Source organism: Rhincodon typus, chromosome 31 (genome assembly GCF_021869965.1).
Source record: "Rhincodon typus isolate 14 chromosome 31, sRhiTyp1.1, whole genome shotgun sequence".
NCBI classification, from domain to species: Eukaryota; Metazoa; Chordata; class Chondrichthyes; order Orectolobiformes; family Rhincodontidae; genus Rhincodon; species Rhincodon typus.
The window spans coordinates 31,889,882-31,911,922 of NC_063362.1; the positions used below are offsets into that span (position 1 = coordinate 31,889,882).

Below are 22,041 nucleotides of genomic sequence, written 5' to 3' on the forward strand. Positions count from 1 at the left end.
GCCAGCCACTGGGCAATACCAGTACTAACAGGATGGGATCCTTTAAGTGCCTATTAAGAGCTTGAATTGGTGGAAAGATGGGAATACCATCCATTCGTCCACCCACCAACCTCACACCCAATTAAATGCCATCCCTGTCACCAACTGTACCATTGGATAGGGCAGAAGATTCAACCCTCAACGCCAATACTTCAACTTCATTGAGATAAATAAGCAAAACATCTCCAAGGATAACAGACTCTTTGAACCAAAAGGTTAGTTATTTGCTTGAGTAAATAACAAATTTGTGTTTGTGCCAATAAATCAGGTCTGCTGATTAAATTAGAATTATTAAATTGACAAAACTTGAAAAAAAAACTGGTTCATGCTTATTGCTGAAAACATTCAATTTGTTGCTTGATGCTATAAAACAGCTCACTTGTACATGTTAGCTTTAATATTTCAACTGGAAGACATAATATATGGGAATTTTAATAACAATGATTAAAGCACAGAAGAAATCTGTCAAATCCAGGTTAAACTGTCAGGATAGGCAATTATAACTGCTTACCTTATTTTGCAATGCTCTGAAATATAAACTCAAAGGCTAGTATTTTATGATTTTAAAAAATCATTCACAATCTGGAATACTTCAATAACTGGAGTCAATATCCTGCTCTTGCAAAAAACAAACTTACTCTCAATGGGATCCTGTAACTTTGGATGCAGCAAAGCTCTTGGAGTACCATGATAGAGACTCAATCTGGAGTTTTCAGAAAAGGAAAAAAGAAAACTGTTAACTTTTTCTTATTTTATTAGATTGAGCACCAGCTATTGGGTATAGCTTTATTAAACTTGTATTGAAAAGAATGTGATGAAATAAAGTCCAATTCCAGATGGTATTGATAAACGCTCCAAGACAATAGCCATCCATGGCAGGCTCCAATTCTGGTATTAAAGAACTTTGAAATAGACTTGTAACTAAATGGAGGCTGCAAACTATCATGAACACAGCAATAAGGGGCTGAACAAAGAGGAGACAAATGCCATATTTCCCACAGGAATACAAGAATTAAATCAGATCGACTCAATCTGGATTAGCTGACTTTTTTCACTCTTGCCTTGGAGGCACAATAGATTAATATATGATGGTGAAATGGTGGTGTTTTCAATGTTCCTGTTGGCCTATTTTTCACAATCTGCCTGCCAATTTCAAGTCAATTTCGTACACAGGCGGGGGATGGGAAATGAAACAAGTCACTCCTTTTCTAGACAGGTTTAGGAGTTCAATTATTGTGAATAGATTTCTGTGGAAAAAAAGAGTGAATTTTAAATGCGATGCAAATTATTGTTCAGCCTTAAATGTCTGAAAGAAAGTCACTCTGCACATTTTTATATTAACATAAAAATATTCATCAGAAAAAGAATTCAAAATAAACATTTGGTGAATGGAACTTACCATGGACTGCAGTTTCAAAATGGCATAAACAGGTTTTCATCAATAATGCAGAACAAGTTTAGTAAAGGTGTAAAAGCATATTTGTCTTTTTTTTGCTAAAAGTCATATCCTATACCGTTCTCACAATTATGTTTTCTCTCCCTGGAGTTGATGTATTTAAAACACCTACAGAGTTCTATGCCAGCACATGACAATCACTCGTTCACTAAATTAGGTGAAAGAAACCAGTCGTAAGACATCTGCAAATCATCTAATAATTACTGTGAGCATGGTCAATAAAGTGAGATGGATTTAACAGTTAATAAATACAGTTCAAATGGAGCATTTTAAAATAGAGATGCTTTAGCAACGTGAGTTAGAAATAATTTATCAGAAACCAGGAAGGTTGATCAGTGTTACTGATGACATCAGTTTTTTTAAGCATTCAAACCAGAGAATTATTAGATAGCTTGAGGCCAGATTTTAAATAAACCAAAACTGATAAATTGACTTCCAGCTAACAGATCAAAGTTAACCACTGATGGTAATAGGCAATAACTAACCTTGCTTATGTCAAGTCATAGATTACTTTATTAACATTCTAACATCAAAAGTTTCAATAAGCTATATAAATTTAAATGTTCTTTAAAATTGATATTGGTACAGTGTTTTATCCCATTGAAGCCATGATTTGAATCTAATTCCTGCACTTCATAATACTATCTCAATCCATGATGTAATTAAGTGAGACAAAAGAAGGAGGCATATACATTAATGAAGCAGCACTTGTATTCTAACCAGATTCAAAGCCAGAATTACAAGATCTTTCAAAAACCACGAGAAAAAGAACAGTATGCTACCAGTTTAGGCATTCAATGCATCCTATCAGACAAATGGATTTTTGAAATTTTATGATTATTCAAAAATTAGATTATCAGATTTTTATAAAGTCAAAAGTAGAAAATGACATTGAAATACATAACACGATTACACTTTAAACATATTCAGGGAAAAAACAATATATCCATTTTACAAGCTTCCTCGGTAGCTTTCTGAATAAAGCACTAGCTAGTGTAGTGCTAGACCCGACAGACCAGAAGATCCCAGACTTCACTAGTTAGGATTTTTGAACTGTTTCATACCACAAGGTCAGGCAGGGGGGAGGATTTTCACTCACAATGCTCTCCAACAGGAAGTACACCCTCAAATTGGAAAGGGTTCAAAAAAGATTTACAAGGATGTTGCCAGGAATGGAGGGTTTAAATTATAAAGATAGGCTGGGACCTCTTTCACTGGAGCGTCAGAGTTTGAGGTGTGACCTTATAGAAATTTATAAAATCATGAGGGGCATAGATAAGGTGAATAGCAAGGTTCTTTTCCCAAGGGTGGGGCAGTCCAAAAATAGGGGGCATATTTTTAAGAGAAAAAAGATTTAAAAGGACAGGAGGGACAACTTTTTTAACGCAGAGAGTGATTCATATGTGGAATAAACTGCCAGAGGAAGTGGTAGATACAGGAACAGTTACAACATTTAAAAGACATTTGGATAGGTACATAAACAGGAAAGGTTTGGCCCCCTGACAGTCAGTGGGAAATTAAGAAGCAAATATGTAAGGAGATCTCGGATATCTGTAAGAATAATAGGGTTGTAATGGTAGGGGGTTTTAACTTTCCAAACATAGACTGGGACTGTCATAGTGTTAAGGGTTTGAATGGGGAGGAATTTTTTCAGTGTGTACAGTACAACTTTTTTATTCAATACGTGGATGTACCCACTAGAGAAGGAGCAATACTTGACCTTCTGTTGGGAAATAAGGCAGGGCAAGTGACTGAGGTATCAATGGCGGAGGACTTAAGGGCAAGTGATCACAATTCTACTAGTTTTAAAATATGATGTGGAGGCGCCGGTGTTGAACTGGGTGGACAAGGTCAGAAATCACATGGCACCAGGTTATAGTCCAACAGTTTTATTTGAAAGCACAAGCTTTTGGAGTCTCAGTCCTTCTTCAGATGTTAGTGAGAGAGGTAGTATCAGAATTTATAAGTAAAAGATCAAAAGGTTCACACTATTGATGAGGATGTACTAAACAAATCTAGGGTGCTGTTAAATCTTTAATCAGTTAGAAGGTTTTAATTGATTAATATGTATATGTAAATCCCTGAATTCCTTTCAAGTCACGGTCCTGAGAGAACTAAAGGTTTTATCAGTGTAAAGAAGAGGTGACACTTTAGATCAGACAATGCATGTTAGGTGTGAAACCTTGTTTAGAATCTGTTCACGTTTTAGTTTGGAGTCAGACTGGTTACATTTCTAAAGTAGGAATTTATAAAACACCAAATTGACTGGCTGTCTATAAACTATGTGCTGTTTGAACAAAATAAAATGTATCTGCAAATATAAATTCACCCCACAGATGTGTGCGTGTGCGTGTGCGCGCACGCGTGCACACACACGCACAAAGGATAGAACTGACCAAAAAGTTAAAATGGATAGTTTCAAAAGTTGATTGGGGGAAGCTATTAGCAGGTACAGGGACCATTGGGAAGTGGCAGGCCTTAAAAATGCGATAATGAGAGATCAGAGACAGTATGTTCCTGTTAGTGCAAAGGGAAAGGCTAGTAGATGTAGGGAATGCTGGATGACTAAAGAAATTGAGGCTCTGGTCAAGAAAAAGGAGGCAAATGTCAGGCTTAGACAGCAGGGATCAAGTGAATCCCTGGATGAGTATAAGGGCAGTAGGAGTATACTTAAGAAATAAATCAGGAGGCAAAAAGGGGACAAGAGATAGCTTTGGCAAATAGAATTAAGGAGAATCCAAAGAGATTCTATAAGTACTCTAACAGCAAAAAAGAGTAACTAGGGAGGGAATAGGGCCCCTGAATGATCAACGTGGCCATCTATGTGTGGAAGCACAGGAGACGGGTGAGGTATTAAACAAATATTTTGTATCAGTATTTACTGTGGAAAAAGACATGGAAGCTAGGGGACTTGGTGAAATAAATAGTGATGTCTTGAAAAGAGTTCTTATTACAGAAGAGGGGTGCTGGAGGTCTTAAAATACATAAAGGTTGATAAATCCCCGGGACCTGATCAGGATCAAGTTCCCAGAACTTTGTGAGAAGCCAGAGAAGGGATTACTGGGCAGCTTGCTGAGATATTTGTATCATCGACAGCCGGTGGTGAGGTGCTAGAAGACAGGAGGTTGCCCGATGTGGTGCCATTATTTAAGAAAGGCTGTAAGGAAAAGCCAGGGAACTACAGACCAACGAGCCTTACGTCAGTGCTAAGTAAGTTGTTGGATGGGATTCTGAGGGACAGGATTTACATGCATTTAGAAAAACAAGGACAGATTATGAATAGGCAACATAGTGTTGTGTGTGGGAAATTGTGCCTCATTAACTTGATTGAGATTTTTTGAAGAGCAAAGAAGCTTAATGAAGGAAGTGTGGCAGATGTTGTCTAAATGGACCTCAAAGCGTTTGACAAAGTTCCAAATGGTAGACTGGTTAGTAAGGTTAGATCACATGGGATCCGGGGGAGCTAGCCATTTCAATACAAAATTGGCTTGAAGGTAGGAGGAGGAGGGTGGTGGCAGAAGGTTTTTTTAGGACTGGAGCCCTAAGACCAGTGGTGTGCCACAAGGATTGGTGCTGGGTCCATTGCTTTTCATCATTTAGTGGTGTAGTGGACATTGAAGAAGATTATCTCACGGGTATAACGGGACCTTGATCCCATGGGCCAATGGGCCGAGGAGTGGTAGATGGAGTTTAATTTAGATAAATGTGTGGTGTTGCATTTTGGTAAGGCAAATCAGGGCAGGACAGATAAAGTTAATGTAGATCCTTGGGGAATGTTGCCAAGGAGACCCAGGAATGCAGGTGCACAGTTCCTTGAAAGTGAAGTTGCAGGTAACTAGGGTGGTGAAGGTGGCATTTGGCATGTTTGCCTTCATTGGTCAGTGCATTGAAACCACGAGTTAGGATGTCATGTTGTGGCTGTAGAGGGCACTGGTGAGGCCACTTTTAGAATGCTGTGTACAATTCCGGTCACCATTCTTAGGGAGGATATTGTTAAACTTGTGAGGGTGTAGGAAAGATATGCAAGGTTGTTGCCGGGACTGGAGGGTTTGAGCTATAAGGAGAGGCTGAATAGACTGGGGTGTTTTCCTCTGGAGCATCGGAGGCTGAGGGGTGACCTTGCAGATATTTATAAAATCATGAGGGGCATGGCTAGGGTGAATAGCCAAGGACTTTTTCCGAGGGTGGGGCATTCAAAACTACAGGGTGTAAGTTTAAGGGGAAAGATTTGAAAAGAATGCAAGAGATAACTTTTTCACACAGCATAGTGCATGTATGGAATGAGCTGCTAGAGGTGGAGGTGGGTACAGTTACAACATTTAAAAGGCATCTGGATGGGTCTATGAATAGGAAGGGTTGAGAGGAATATGGGCCAAATGCTGAAAAATGGGACTACATCAGATTGGAATGTCCAGTCGGCACAGACAAGTTGGACCGAAGGGTCTGTTTCCACGCGGTATGACTCTGTGTAAATGCAGGCAAGTGGGACTAGTTTGGTTTGGGAGCATGGATGACATGGATTAGTTGGACCAAAGTGTCTGTTTACATGCAATAACTCTACCATCTTCACCTGTGTTGCATCAAGTTCAAAATAGCCTAGCTATCACTTTGTGCTTTTGAAATGGAGAAGGTTAAACAGTAACCTAAAAAAATTTCCAGGATGATGAAAATCTTCGAGAGGGTATACAGAGTAAAATTTTTTCCACTAGTTTGTAATTTGTAAACAAGATGCCCTCCGCTTCTTCCTGTCCCGCAGGCCTGAACAATCCCTGTCCACTGACACCCTTGTCCGCTTAGCTGAACTCGTCCTCATCCTTTAAAACTTCTCCTTCAATTCCTCCCACTTCCTACAGACAAAGGGGGTGGCCATGGGTACCCACTTGGGCCCAAGCTATGCCTGCCTCTTTGTAGGATACGTGGAACAATCCTTCTTCCGAAGCTACACTGGCCCTATCCCCCACCTCTTCTTCCGTTATATCGATGACTGTATCGGCGCCGCCTCGTGCTCCCACGAGGAGCTCGACCAGTTCATCCACTTTACTAACACCTTCTTCCCCAACCTTAAGTTCACCTGGACCATTTCCAATACCTCTCTCTCCTTCCTGGATCTCTCTGTTTCCATCTCTGGCAACCACCTGGAAACCGATAATCTATTTCAAGCCTACTGACTCCCACAGCTACCTAGAATACACTTCCTCTCACCCACCTTCCTGCAAGAATGTCATCCCCTGTTCCCAATTCCTTCGCCTCTGCCGCACCTGCTTGCAAGATGAGGCATTCCACTCCTGGACATCCCAGATGTCCTCGTTTTTCAAGGACCGCAACTTCCCCTCCACAGTGGTCGAAAACGCCCTCGACCACATCTCTAACATTCCCCGCAACTCATCCCTCACACCCCCTCCCCGCAATAACAACAAAAACAGAATCCCCCTCATCCTCACGTACCACCCCACCAACCTCCGGATCCAACGCATCATCCTCCGACACTTCCGACATCTGCAATCTGACCCCACTACCAAGGACATTTTTCCCTCCCCACCCTTATCTGCCTTTCGGAGGGACCGCTCTCTCCATGACTCCCTTGTCCGGTCCACACTCCCCACTAGCCCCACCAGCCCCGGCACTTTTCTCTGCAACCGCAGGAAGTGCTACACCTGCCCCTACACCTCCCCCCTCATCCCCATCCCAGGCCCCAAGAAAACCTTCTACATTAAACAGATGTTCACCTGTACATCTGCTAATGTGGTATATTGTATCTGCTGTTCCCGATGTGGCCTCCTCTACATTGAGGAAACCAAGCGGAGGCTTGGAGACTGCTTTGTGGAACAGCTACGCTCAGTTCACGACAAACGACTGCACCTCCCAGTCGCGAACCACTTCAACTCCCCATCCCACTCCTTGGACGATGTGTCCATCCTGGGCCTCCTCCAGTGCCACAACGGTGCCACCCGAAGGTTGCAGGAACAGCACCTCATATTTCACCTGGGAACCCTGCAGCCCAATGGTATCAATGGGGACGTCACAAGCTTCAAAATCTCCCTGTCCCCCGACCGCATCTCAAAACCAGGCCAGCTCGTCCCCACCTCCCTGACCTGTCCGTCCTTTCTCCCACCTATCCACTCCTCCCACCTCAACCCCCAGCCCCACCTCCTACCTACCAGCCTCATCCCCACCTCCTTGACCTGTCAGTCTTCCCTTGACTGACCTACCCCCATCCTAATTCCCCGCCTACACTCATCTTTACTGGCTCAATCCCCGCCTCCTTGACCTATCCGTCTCCTCTCCACCTATCTGCTCTTTTATCCATCTTCCATCCAGCTCCCCCTATCTCTATTTATTTCAGAATCCCCTTCCCCTCCCCCATTTCTGAAGGGTCCAGACCCGAAACGTCAGCTTTCATGCTCCTCTGATGCTGCTTGGCCTGCTGTGTACATCCAGCTCTACACCTTGTTTTCTCAGATTTAAGGATATTGTTTCGACACAGAAATACACAGCTGAACGAAAAATACTGTTTTCAGTAAAATTAAAACCTTCCAAGGCCATCAAAATTGACTCCAATGCTTCCTAACTAGACTTTTGAATAACCAATCCCAGCTTTTGTGAATAATTAATTCTCAACACCAATTTGTAGCTTAAACAAAAGACTTTGTAATTTATTAACAATGCAATAACTTTAATACAATAGAGCAAAATTAAACAACAAAGTAATCTAATTGGTCTGTACTTGAAACCCAAAAACCTTTGTTTCCCACTCCAGTCACACAAAAGACCGACAGAAAAGCAAACAAACACACTTAAAGGGTAAACAAAAGAAAATAATAAAACTGGCCAGATTACTTAAGTGGTTTTCATGATCCATTGTTCCTCATGTATAGATGATATTTCTTGGTTGATTTTCTGAAGGTGTCAGTCAGGATCACCTCTTCAGTTCACCCAGATAAAGGCAGTAAAACCTATAACTTAGTTTTCTATTCTCTGAGCTTCCAAGAGCTGTTCATGGGAGGTGAAGGAGAAAACTTTCAAAACTTTATGCTATAGCATCAACAGCCAGAATTCTTTCTCACAGAACACACAGTCCAAAACCCAATTCAAATTCTGACCATTCTCTGACAGACTGATCATCTCCTCCACCAGATCCCTGTTACCACTTAAATCTGCCATCTGCTTGAGCATACCGTTTTTCCCAAACTTGCGGGAACCAATTCCCAGGTACTGACCTCGTTAGACGACAGCTTATATTATTTGTTTGAACATCATGTTCTTCCCCAGTGATGAAGTGTCTGCAAAATCTTTTGATCAAGAACCACCTGCAATTAAGTTTCAGGCCCAACTTTATGAATAAACAAGAGCTTGTTTCATTCATTTTTCTTTTAACACAAGCATAGTCCAAAAGTCATCTTTAGCTCACAGCTCCCAGTTCACAGCTCCAAACTAAAATCAATGTTAAACAAATAAACATAATGAAATATCAGCAAGAGTTCAAACATTATCATCCACGGTACAAAGGGGAGGTATGATTTTTATCACACAGAAGGTTATTACAGCATGTAATATTATGCCACAAATAACTAGTGTGGTAAAGATTATATCATTGTTTAAACAGCAAATGGATAAGCTTTTATAAAAAGCACCCATAAAGTTTAATGATGGTGAAGGAATGGGCAAGGAAATGGATTATGTGTACATGGACATGTTTTTTCTCCCCCCAAGTGTCTATACAAGATTGCACACATTCCCTCAGATTAACTTGAATGAACAGGTAGACCACAGGTTGGGGAGGATGAACTCAAAAGGGCCCAATCAAATTCCCTATTTAAAGAGTTGGTAGTAGCACAGCCTACTGAGACAAACTCATTCTGTTTTAAGAATTCTACAAACACATGAAGGATGGCCAGAGGGGCTGAGATAAAATGGGCTCATTGGTGTCAGAGAAGATGCATACATTCAGGCCTCAATTTTTGCCACAAAGCATAAACAGTATAGAACCTGAAAACCTCAAGACCCACCTCCGAACATAGCACATCCAATTTCACTGTGGATGATAATTGGGGAGATTCATGTTTTGTGTATGTGCAGTTAAAAGAAGCAGCTGGCCATCTAAATCAGCAGCTACCTCCACTCAAGTCAGATTTTGGTAGCCCAGGAGTGTGAAACCCTCAGTCTGCAGAGTGGGCGTAGTAAGTGCAGGCTCAGCTTGTGCATTTCTTTGGATAGCTGGGTTATCCCTTTGGATATGCTTCTGAAACACCTTCAGGGTAGTAATATTCCCTTTGGGGAAGATTAGGTGTCTTTTTAAATTGTTAAAAGTTGGTGCAAATCTTCACAAAATATGGACAAACCCATTCATTATCAAGCTCATGCAAATTGTCAACTAGCCTATCAAAATCAACCAAAAGTATCAAAAACAATGTCAAGAGACTGTCAGAACTGTTCAGCGGACTTGTCAAAAGCAATAATCAGAGGGAGTTATCAAGGTATTTAAAAGACCTGCCTCTAAATCTTCTGAAACATTGTCGAGTGTTCAACAAACGTTGCTTGCTACTTCATTCTCTCAGTTGACATAAGCTTGAGGCCTTGTTACTGGATTACAGCTGTATGATTGATTTCATAACCATTTATGATATCAGCAAGGTGCCACCTTTTCACAGCGTAATTGACAACTACAAGTGGTGATAGGCTCTTTGAAGTGGAACTACGAATTCCAATACTTGTTTCTATAAGCAACCGTGAAGTTGAACAATTTTGTTTTAATGGAAGGTTTGATGTAGATGAAGGAATCTAAACTTATTTGCTTTTGTATGAATGAATGTCTTTTATTCATATAGTGAAGTACACAATACACAGAATGTTATTTCATAGAAATTTCACTTTTATCTCTGAAGAACTCCATAGAAGCCAGTGTCCCATCACCAAGTCACTCTCTATTTATACATGCATAGTGCTTGACACTGGTCCAGTTCCTCGGAGCCAGCTCTCAAAGTGAATAGAATCTCTGACACTCCTGTTTTTATCTGTCAGCCAGGGCTCCCTGATGAGATGAGGTTAACAGTCCAATCAAGGAACTCACATTCTATGTGGTCCACCTAGCTAACCTGATTTTAATCACTACAATCTCTTCTCTGTATAGGTCGTGAAGCCTGCAGTTTGTGAACAGAGAGCAGGGTGGCATGCTAAATCCAAGGCAGAGGGTGACGGAGATCATGGGATGGCATGAACTGACTTCCAAATTGACTTTAGAATTACAGAGAGCCTGAGGAATGGATAGGTGCATAGGTGGGAATGGGAATATGAGGAGATATGGCTAGGTGCAGGGAGTTAATTACATGACATGGACACAAGGATTGTATGGACAAAAACAAAGTTGCTGGAAAAGCTCAGCAGGTCTGGCAGCATCTGTGAAGGAAAAATCAGAGTTAACGTTTCGGGTCCGGTGACCCTTCCTCAGAACTGATGGTGGATGGGAAAATGTTAGTTTATATGCAGAAAATAGGGAGGTGGGTGGGGTAGAGAGTAAACGATAGGATAGAGCCCAAAGAGAGAGGAAGACAGCTGGACAGACAAAGGACTTGCTAACGATCAGGCTGGGAGGGTGAATAGTTGTTAATGGGGACTGTTAGTGACTAACAACAGCGGGTGTGTCATGGCAGGCTATGTGGTAACAAGGCCTGGAGTGTGGGCTAGGGGGCTGGGACATGGGACAGTTTAGGCCCTAAAATTATTGAACTTGTCCAACTGTCTTTATCTTTCTTTGGGCTCTATCCTACCGTTTACTCCCTACCCCACCCACCTCCCTATTTTCTGCATATAAACTGACATTTTCCCAGCCACCTTCAGTTCTGAGGAAGGGTCACTGGACCCAGAACGTTAACTCTGTTTTTTGACTTCACAGATGCTGCCAGACCTGCTGAGCTTTTCCAGCAACTTTGTTTTTGTTCCTGATTTACAGCATCCGCAGTTCTTTTGGTTTTTTTCAAGGATTGTACGGGGTGGGAATGAGGGATCCAGGCTGGAAGAATATTTAATGCTTCATTCTTTCTATTTTGGACATTGCGCAGTGGCCCCAAGGCAAGCCTTCTACCCAATCAGCCTTCAGTTCTAGCATCCTCCTCATTATTACCAGGGTTTGCCTCAACTTCTATTATGCTCAGGCAACTATTTATACAAGTCAGATTTGCAGAACTAAGAATTCTCCTGATTCTGTGCACCCAATTTGCAGATGAAAATCCAGGATTAAGTATCTTACAGAATGGATGGAAAATAACAGTTGAAAAATATATTATGGAATGACTGAACTTGATCACAATCTGCCAATGCGAGCAATAAGTAATTTATTTTTGTTATGAATTAAGTGGCTCCAGCAAATCAGTTATAATATCACCTGTGAATTAGCAAATTGTTCATCTTAATAGCTATATGATTTGTAACATTTCATGTGCTTTTTGTAAATTCAGCCAATTTTTACTGAATTTCAGGAGTATTTCATTGATTTTCACTTTGAAATGCCCTGAGGTTATGAACAGTTCTATATAAATGCAAGTTCTTTCTTTTACTTAAAATTGTATTTTGATGCTGAATTTTCAGAAAGAGCAGGCCTGATCACTATCAACGAAGAGTAGTTCAAGAGGATGATTCACCATCACCCTGTCAAAAGCAGCAGGGAGGAACAGTAAATGCTGGTTTTGCCAGCAACACCCACATTCCAAGTACAAACGTAAAAATATATTCAGTACCAGTGAACAAAACAACATACATCTAATCTTTTAAAATCACCTTTAAAATTAACTGGGTTTTTTTTTGTATGTTTACGTGTTCATAATGTCAGAGGGAGATTTGGTTTGGTGGATTTACCAAGTCTGACAGGTTTAGTAAGATGTGATCAAACATCGTGGCATATTCAGACACTAATCTAGAATGCTTTAGATTAAGCAGCAGATTTTACTTCAGCTCCCACACACCTCCACTGACGGCTCCCACAGCACTCAATGGGCAGAATACTGTACTGACACAAGTGGCAAGTTTGGAGGAATGGTGGCCAGGCAATTAGGCAACCTTGTGGCATACCTGAACCTCATCCCATTGCCTTCTTTCTGTGTCTGCCAGAATTAAGCTCGGGGCAGGACGGTCCGTGGTCAACCTTCCCACCCTACTACCAATTGAGGAATTGAGGTCCTTAAGTGGCTCATTAGGAATCACTTCAGAGCCTCACCTTCCACAGCTGGCATTAACCTATGGGCATGTCACCAGAGTGTGGAGCTGGAGGAACACAGCAGGCCAGGCAGCATCAGAGGAGCAGGAAAGTTGATGTTTCAGGTCGGGACCCTTATGAAGCCCATTTCTGAAAACCCGAAACGTCAACTTTCCTGCTCCTCTGATGCTGCGTGCTGTGCTTCTGCAGCTCCACACTATGTTATCTCTGACTCCAGCATTTGCAGTTCTTATTATCTCTGGGCATGTTATCATGTGGCTTGCACAACAAAGGGTGTTGGCAGGAACAAAAACAAAGTTGCTAGAAAAGCTCAGCAGGTCTAGCTGCATTTGTGAAGGAAAAAACAGAGTTAACATTTTGGGTCCGGTGACCCTTCCTCAGAACTCAGCAGTTCTGAGTTCCTCAGCAGAACTCTGAGGAAGGGTCATTGGACACGAAACATTAACTCTGTTTTTTCCTTCACAGATGCTGCCTGACCTGATGAGCTTTTCCAGCAACTTTGTTTTTGTTCCTGATTTACAGCATCTGCAGTTCTTTTGGTTTTTAAAGGGTGTTGGCAGGTTGGGGTGGGAGTCCCTCAATCAAAAGGAACTCAATCCCTGATTGAGGGACTACACATAGGACAAAGGGCCATCTGCCGAGATCTACATGCCTGCTCCTGATTCCAAACCTCAACAAGATTCCACCCAACATGATTTTCTTGGAAAATCATAAAGGCAAGAAGCAACAAAAGAAAGTGCTTAGTGTAAACTTTTAACCGTATTCCAAAACTTGATGCACACCATTATTTGGCCAGATTTAATTCCACAGTTTGCATTAAAATGCAAGTGATTAATATCCTATAGAGCTCTGTAGAATGGAACTGACAAGGAAAAATTAGCACTTGACTTTACCTCTTGATGTACACCAGAAAGGATCAAAAAGCAGTCAATCCATCAGGGATAGTAGGAACTGCCAATGCTGGAGAATCTGAGATAACAAGGTGTAGAGCTGGATGAACACAGCAGGCCAAGCAACATCAGAGGAGCTTCACGTTTCGGGTCTAGACCCTTCTTCAGAAAAATCAATTATTCAATTATTTGAATTAAACAGTATAAAAAATGCAAATTTGATACTAAAAGTTTTTACCTTATCCGATACAAGTTAAATAACTACAAATTAAAGGTTGAGATGTTAATATAATCAGAAAATCATAAGAATTCCTTAGGAGCAGGAGGTAGCCTTTTGGCCCATGGGTCTGCTGTACATTCAATAAGACCATGACTGATTGGACTATGGATGTCATCAGGAAATGTGTTTTGGAGGCCAAGCAGTTTTCAATGACGATGCCATGTGTGAATTTCACTGGTGAGCTTCTCATTCATTTACAATACAAAAAGGAGCTGCCTGCATTGTAGCAGGAACACCAGTGGCAAAACTTTGTTGGCATTGGAAGAAGTTCACCAGGAACAGGGCAGATTCTGGGCAGGTCCTTGTACAATCACACTGATCGTGGGTCAAGGAGAAGCAAGAGAAGCTGTCCTTTCCACATTGAATCCACTGGATACTCTTGTGCTTCTGGTCCCATGACTTTAACAACAAAAATATGTATTTGTACACACAAAGTAAAATATCATAAAGGAAAGACTTCTCTACTTTTGTAGCTCTGCTAGCTTCCCAATGGATTTAGCAGGTAGATTTGCTATGGTCAGCACCTCCTCAGGAAAGGATTAAAATGTAATAGAAGACCCATTGTGTATCCTAGGGCCCCATTGTGCATTTATTAATGAGACTCCTAATGAAGGCTGATTGGAGGCTTATCCATCACCAAAATTAGAAAATCAAATTTTCAGATCAGGACGGGGAGTTCCTCTATTTTAAGTGCTACCCTGAATTATTTACAAGGAGGTCAACTGTAATATAACAAACTTAATTACAGAATACCCTGAACACAAGTATGTACATAATCATATTTTGCAATAGAGAATTACAGATGAGTTGTTCAGAAAAATAAACACGATGAATGTTTAGATGGATCATCTTTACATCCACCTGTACAGCCTCATTCCTACTTCTGATCACACACGGCAGTGAAGAAGTCTGGGCAAAATTACAATGTTTTTTTAAAGGCACCAGGGTCCTCAGGTAGAGGGCCATTAATCTGCTCAACAAATTACAAAGAAAGTATAACATTACAGATAGGTTTGCATGCAGGAAACAAGTCATTTGTCACTGCCTACATGCTTCATACTGTCACAGAAGCCTGGAGAAATTGTTACTAAGTTCGGTAAAATTCTATTTCTGAACTAAAATAAAACCTTGAATTATTCAATGATTTGAATTAACCAGTATAAAAAATGCAGTTAAATGCAAATTTCATACTAAAAGTTTTTACCTTATCTGATACAAATTAAATAACTACAAATTAAAGGTTGAGATGTTAATATAATCAAAAAATCATAAGAATTCCTTAGGAGCAAGAGGTAGCCTTTTGGCCCATGGGTCTGCTGTACATGCAATAAGACCATGACTGATTGGACTATGGCTGTAACAGTATTTTCCTGCCTGTCACCAAGAACTCTCAATTTCCTTGTAGATTAAAAGTCTATCCAACATAGACGTGACTACATTTGTTGACCTAGCCGCCACTGCTCTTTGGGGAAGAGAATTCAAAGACAAGATACTGTCTGAAAACAAGAAGCCTCTACACACCTTCAGCAGAAAAGTGGATGCCTCATCATCACACGTTTATTGATTCTGTACCAACCGAGCTACATACAGATTTAAATCTAATCATAGGAATCATTCATATCAGGATGTGGACACTAATTTACCTGTGCCAAATCCAACAGTAACTACTTACTTGTCACTACTCATGGCCAGAAAACCCCAAACAGTTTTGCATCCACATGCAATTCAAAAGGCAGTAAATATGAAATTCACAACCATGTATGTCCATGTTCACCGACTTGGCAGGAATCAGATGAAACCCAGCTCAAGCCCAGTATAATTGAAATCAATGATATGAAAATCAGGCTGGTACTACAATTGGTAGGCAACCTGCTTCACAAGATGTTCTCTCTGTTCCGAGAAGCCTGATTATCCTCTCCCTGAAGGTAGTGAGAAAGGTGTCAAGAAGAGCAAGTAATTGGGCGAGTTAACCCTGGAGAGATACTCACTCCTGTCCCTCCTGCCCTATCATGCTGGACGACGAGGTCTACTGGGAACTTTGGCATCTATTTACCCCAATCTGGGGCATGGACAGTGGTGCAATGGGGGGGCCCGTGAAAGCCACCCCGGTGTCTACCTATGATACCCTTCTCACTGTAAATCCCCGTGCCTGAGCCCTCCTGCAACAATCTCTAGGACCTAGACGCTGTCAGACTCTGATTGGCTAACAGTTTTTGGAGGGGAGGACTTATCAATCATCAAAAAGTAGCTGATGGATCCCATCACTGCCACCAATGCACTGTGGCTGGACTTGCTACCAAAAAGAGCTGAAAGCCCTGTTAAGAAAGAAAGACTAGCAACTTTCACAACCTCAGAATGTGCCAAAGTTCCTTCTCCACACACTGCTTCTGAAGTGTAATCTCTGCAACAGTGCAGTAAACACAGCAGCCAACATACACACAGCTAGATCCCACAAGCGACAATGTGAAAATCTGCTATTTTATCAGGGTTGTTTATTGAGGGATAAATTTTGACCAAGCCACTGGGGAGGAATCTGTTCTTCACTAAAATAGTGCCACAGAATCGTTTACATCAAATTAAGGGCACAGACGGAGCCTCAGTTTAACATCTTACCTAGAAGATGGCTGCTGAAGCAGATAAGTAGCCCCTCAGTGCTGCATCGATATCTCAATCTAGATCTTTCTGCTCAAGTTTCAAGAGTGGGACATGAACACACAAACCTCTAAGTCAGAGGTGTGAGTGCTAGTAGCTGGGCTGTGGCTGACTGAATGGCTCACATCACTTCGTGTCACTTCGATCACCCAGTCTTCGGTGTCTGAATTTGTTTTATAAAATTATTGAGTATCTTTATGATCAGACACCCAAACTTTATTCCCAAAATTACTATAATCAATGTTAATTAAAACGCAAATACTTTTCCCTTTTCCCAGTTGATATAATTTCCAGGTTGTAAACTAATTGCAATTAAATTCACGTCTGCTCTCTATGAACTGTTTTACAAGACGATGCTCTTCACCTTGAGGAGATAGCAATATCAAAACAAATGACTTGAGCATTTAACTTGTTGCTGTTCACAAAATCTTTCTACGAACAAACTATCACTTTGACCTTTTATGACTCCACTTCAAAAGTATCTCATTAGTTACAAAGGACTTCGTATCAAGGTCAAGAAAGGCATTAGATTATTGCAAGTTTCTTCTTTTCACATGTCGAGCGCATAAAATCTAATTAAACAGATGCAAACCAAAGTTACACTCTATTAGAAGTCACTGTGGATTGAAATTACTGTAAAAACATGAAAAACAATTCTGGTGCAAACACCAAAAAAAAAATATCAATGAAGTGACCTTTTTCGACCAATATTTGTCAACTTTATGCATGTTTATGTGCACAACATAGGAGTTCATCAACAACAACCTACACTACATGGTCTCTTTACGCCTCACAATTCTCCACAAATTTTGACATTGAGCCACCAAGGGTAATATCAGCACAGGTAACCAATGATGTGGTTTAAGGAGCCTGTTAAAGGAGAACAAATGGGCAGAGAGGCAGGAAAAACTTGGGGAGAAATTCCAGAGCTTAGAACCCAAGAAGCTAAAAGCGTGGCTGTCGACAGCAGAGAGATTAAAATCAGGAAGGCACAAGGTGAGAGAATTGGAAGAATGCAGAGATTTGGAAAGCTGGAGGAGACATGAAGGGGCAAGGCCATGGAGGAACGTAAAAAGAAAGAAAAGACAATGACTTTAAACAGTCAGAACAGAAACCAGACAACAAGGTGCAGGGCTGGATGAACACAGCAGGCCAAGCAGCATCATAGGAGCAGAGTGTAGGTCTGTAGACAAAAGAATGATGAGAGAACAAGAATTGCTGACAGTTTTGGAATGCATATAAGTTATTCAGCTAGTAGATGCCAGTTCAGCAGGGAGCGCATTACAATAACAGGTCTAGAGATACCAAAAGCATGAATGAGGGTTTCAGGTGTGAAAGTATGATATTTTAAACATGAAAGGTGTTTAAGGATGATGTTGTTTTACTTTGTAGCCATCAACAATTACAGGCACAATGTGCTGCAGTGTCTGCAAGTGATCTGAAAAACTGCACTGTCAGTACGTGTGGAGAGCCACCATTTACCAAATCAGTGCAGAATTCTTCTACAGCCTACTTCATTCTCACTCTGGAGCCAAAAAGGCTGCATTAACAGCAAGTACCAGGCTAGAGGCCAGGATCTGGGCATTCAGCTGTGTCTCCAGGTAGCTGTACTTTAGACAGCTGGGCCAGCTTTATCAGACACGATTAGGGGGATTAAATAATAATTTGATCACACCTTCAAAGAGCTGTCAAATACAATTTGACTCTAAAAGGTTTTGTTTTAATTGCACAAGGTGGTTGGACAGATCAGCCTCCATAATCGCCTTCTGGTACAGTGACAGATTGTGTAAAGATCGCTGGAGGTGAGGGAGAGAAGGGACACCAGCTGGTGTAAAAGATCAATTTTCTTGTTAAGCATTGCGAAAACAACACCCTGGATTTTAAAAATCAAGAATACAGAAAATATTATATACAACATATGAATGAAAAGTTCTGCAATTACTCAGCAGAACTAGTAGAATTTATGAAGAAATAGATTTAATGTTCGAGTTTGATTGTAACTGAGAAAAAAAATAAATATTTAACAGGCTTTTAGTAAATACAGAGGCCAGAAAGGAGATAGCAGCAAAAGGCCTGTAATTGAGTGGAAGGCAGAAGAGATCGAATGACAAAAGAGGCAATATTAGAAAACAAAAGGACATGGTAAAGGGACAAGTAAAGAAACAGGAGATGGATCTAGAGGAAATGTGAATGGGCAAAGCAGAACCATTACATGGAGCTGTGGTCCAACTAAATGGGTATGGAGGTTATGACCTGTGCAGAGTCCAGAAGACCATAAGTTCCTAATTGAAGAATGAGTTGCTATTTATCAAGGTTACATTGAATCTCAATGAACGATATAGAAAGTCAAGAGAGTTTAAAGTAGGAATGGAGTACAGAATTAAAATGGTAAAGCATCAGTAGCTCAGGGATTTGATTTTCATTTTCCACCATATGTGGTACTTTGCTTCTTATGTATTACATATTTAAATCTCCCTTAAATTGTCTCTTCATGCTTAGCCACTGTAGCCTACATAGTCATGAAAAGGTTCACTATTTCTCTTGTCAAATAAAAATATACCAGCATTTTAGTGGGAAAGAAGACTGCTACAAGCCTCTAACATTAAGGTCTTGACCAGGAAAGACCATTGAAATGACTTATCAATCATATCTTTCAAACATCTTGACTCTGTGCAATGGAATTCCCTCCCCAAACACCACCTTCTTGTGACACTGGACCTCACTTCCAAATGGCTCTTCTTCAACCATGCCTTCAGTCACCTCTGCAAATTCTCCATTTACTGCCTTACGTCGCTATTCCCTCTGTCAAAGGTTTGGTTACTTGATGAGGGTTGTACAAAAACAAAAATTGCTATTTGGCCTGCTCTCTTTATTTGGAATGGAAGCAACACCCTTCCTGTTCTTCATTTCCAATCCCAGAAGTGGGTACAATTTACAGACCTGTACAATTCATAATGTGTTTTTCATTGTCTATAAAAGCTTACCTAAAAAAAATTGCTTTCCTAACAGTTCAAATAATTCAATGTCAGTTTAGGTTTCACAATGAAAACTGATTTCTGAAATTTAGAAATGTGCATTTCATATTTTAAGAACACTGAAACAAAAATTGTTCATGCCTATTCTGTCCTCCACTTTCAAAACCAAGTTGGTACTTTAAAAATAGTTCTTTGTAAAAATAATCAATTACATTGAAAATGGTGTGGGACATGTGCTTGCAACTTAAGCTGTAGATTAATATTATTTGGAGCTGAAAAGGAAATAATCAGAAAACCATAAAAGCCAAAGTTCTTCCAAAAATGTTTTGATTTTGATGCTTTAGTTTAAAAGCTAGATGAAACAAGAGTTGCTCATTTTTTCCAACTAAAAAGGTCACTTATTCAAAAGTGCAATACTTGTCATTTAGGAATTAATTGTTTTCTTCATTTTTTTCTCTCAGTAGAAACAAAGAAAAAGTAATTTTTCTAAATGCCAACTCGTGAATGAGGGATTTAACCAATGCACCAAGGCTACACATAGCAAATTCTTGATTTGTGCAGTTTTCCAAATGGTGGCCGTTCCTTCACTATGCCAAATAACTGTTCATCACTAGGACTGGCAATCTTGAACTTCAAAGTTATAATCACTGCATTTGAGAATTTTTAAACATTCGTAATTTATGGACAACAGCTTAACCTGTCAAACACTCAGTTGTCAGGCAATCTGTCAGGACAACCCACAAAGGACAGTGCATACCAGATGCATGCTTGATGGGTGGATTTGAAAATCAACAGTCATGTCTGTCCATTCTAGTCAAAGATCTGAACTGTCAGAGACCTTACAGAGAAGGCAGATGGGGTGTGCCAGGCAATGCTTGGAATTCAGTGTGGACATCCAAATCAATAAAGTGCTGGCCTTCAGAATGAAAGGAGTCACACCACTGGAACTCCCACAAAGGGGGAAAGCAACAAGTGGTGGAAACAATTAAGACCAACGATGAAGCAATAACAGTAGAACAAAACAGGTACCTCAGATGAGTTATGTAATCTGATGGAAGGACACCCTGTCACCACAGTCTGATGCCAAATCTGTCCAAGCTTGTTGCCCAATACAAGATAGTGTGGCATGTTCTGTCATTACTATCGAGGATAACTGAAACAGAAATGACCAGTGACAGTACCTTCGTATAGATTCGTGCCAGAGAAAATTGCCAGATCCATATGTCAGTGCCTTCATCAGAGATCCATACTTCAAAGTGTAAAACCCATAAAATAGATAAAGCTTGGGACATGCATGTTGTCCATAATTTATACATGTCTGTCATTACAGAGTGCCTTATTTATCTTTTATTAAATTTCAATACTTGGAAATGTCAATAAGTGTCCAGATTTCTCAGTGTTTGTCATTTGCACGATCATGCTTCGCTGTAGTTCTAATGTAATTATTGTCATATTAAAGGCAGCAATCCAAAGTACTGACCTTTTAATATTTTGACCTTTAGCAGTATCTGGTGTAAATTTCTGTGTGCTGCACAAGTGCAGAATTCCAAACCCACATGACAGGACTTGTTCATTATCTACACGCTTCTTCGCAATTGCGACTATTTCCACAACGATCGCAATGTGGGTACAGTTTAGGGAGGTGTGAAAGTAAACAGCCTGAAAAAGAACATGAAACAAACCATGAAAGAATGTTACAAGTTTGAAACCTATTCTTCTTTCTCTTTTAAGCATTTTCCACAAACTTCCATGCCCATTTTCACGGGAGTTGTAACGGCTGCTATGGTTAGTTATACCTAGGAGTTATTTTCCAATTGTCTTTCAGTACTTGGCAATTTAATACAGAGATTGATATGAATTATTCATGTCCTAATTTTTTTGATCATTTGGATTAATCTGTGAATTTCTGGACCAGTATTGGCATTGCTGAGGAATGGAGCAATTCTCACAATGGTCAAAAAATTTTTAATAGCCTAATCAGATGAAGCTTTCTAGGGCAAAGTTGCCTTTATTCTGCTCTAACAATGCGCCATAATTCTAATTTCAAAAAAAAAATTCCTTACTATACCAAAGTACCTCCAGTAACTCAAATTCACCATCCATGTAGCTTTTATAGGATATTGGGATTCTGGGTGTAAGTTGATAACCATAGGAAGCTAAGGACCAAAACTCATTTCATTTAGGACCTCGAATACCATCAGTTCTGGCTGGATCCAAATCCTGTTAGTGCAAGTGACTGAGCCTGTATATATCTTCCTATCTCACACATCATAAGCTTCTGTTGTCATGACTCAATGACATAGTGTGCTGGTAATCAAGTCTCATTATTCATGGACTCATAACAAATGTAAAGATTTAATGAAACCAAAAATCTCAATTATCCTGACTGACTGCTACCCAGGATGAAAACAAACCACACAACACAAAAAAAACCAAAGAACTGCTGATGCTAGAAATCAGAAACAAAAACAGAACTTGCTAGAAAAACTCAGCAGGTCTCACAGCATCTATGGAGAGAAAGCAGAGTTAACATTTTGGGGACC

At 40.4% G+C, this 22,041-nt stretch overlaps 1 protein-coding gene across 5 annotated transcripts in view; it reads right to left on the bottom strand.

The window, feature by feature from the left end:
- nphp4 (nephronophthisis 4) overlaps positions 1–22,041 on the bottom strand; it is a 342,957-nt gene that overhangs the window by 288,550 nt on the left and 32,366 nt on the right. For 4 of the 5 annotated variants that reach the window (XR_007265309.1, XM_048615154.1, XM_048615157.1 and 1 more), the window contains exons 2-3: positions 20,979–21,157; positions 678–742 (exon numbers count right to left, since the gene is read on the bottom strand). Coding sequence is in view for 4 of the 5 variants with exons in the window: in XM_048615154.1 (XP_048471111.1) it covers positions 678–742; positions 20,979–21,157 (244 nt within the window). In the remaining variant the exon portion in view is untranslated. The remainder of the gene's footprint in view (positions 1–677; positions 743–20,978; positions 21,158–22,041) is intronic. The other variant, XM_048615156.1, reaches the window with a different exon arrangement.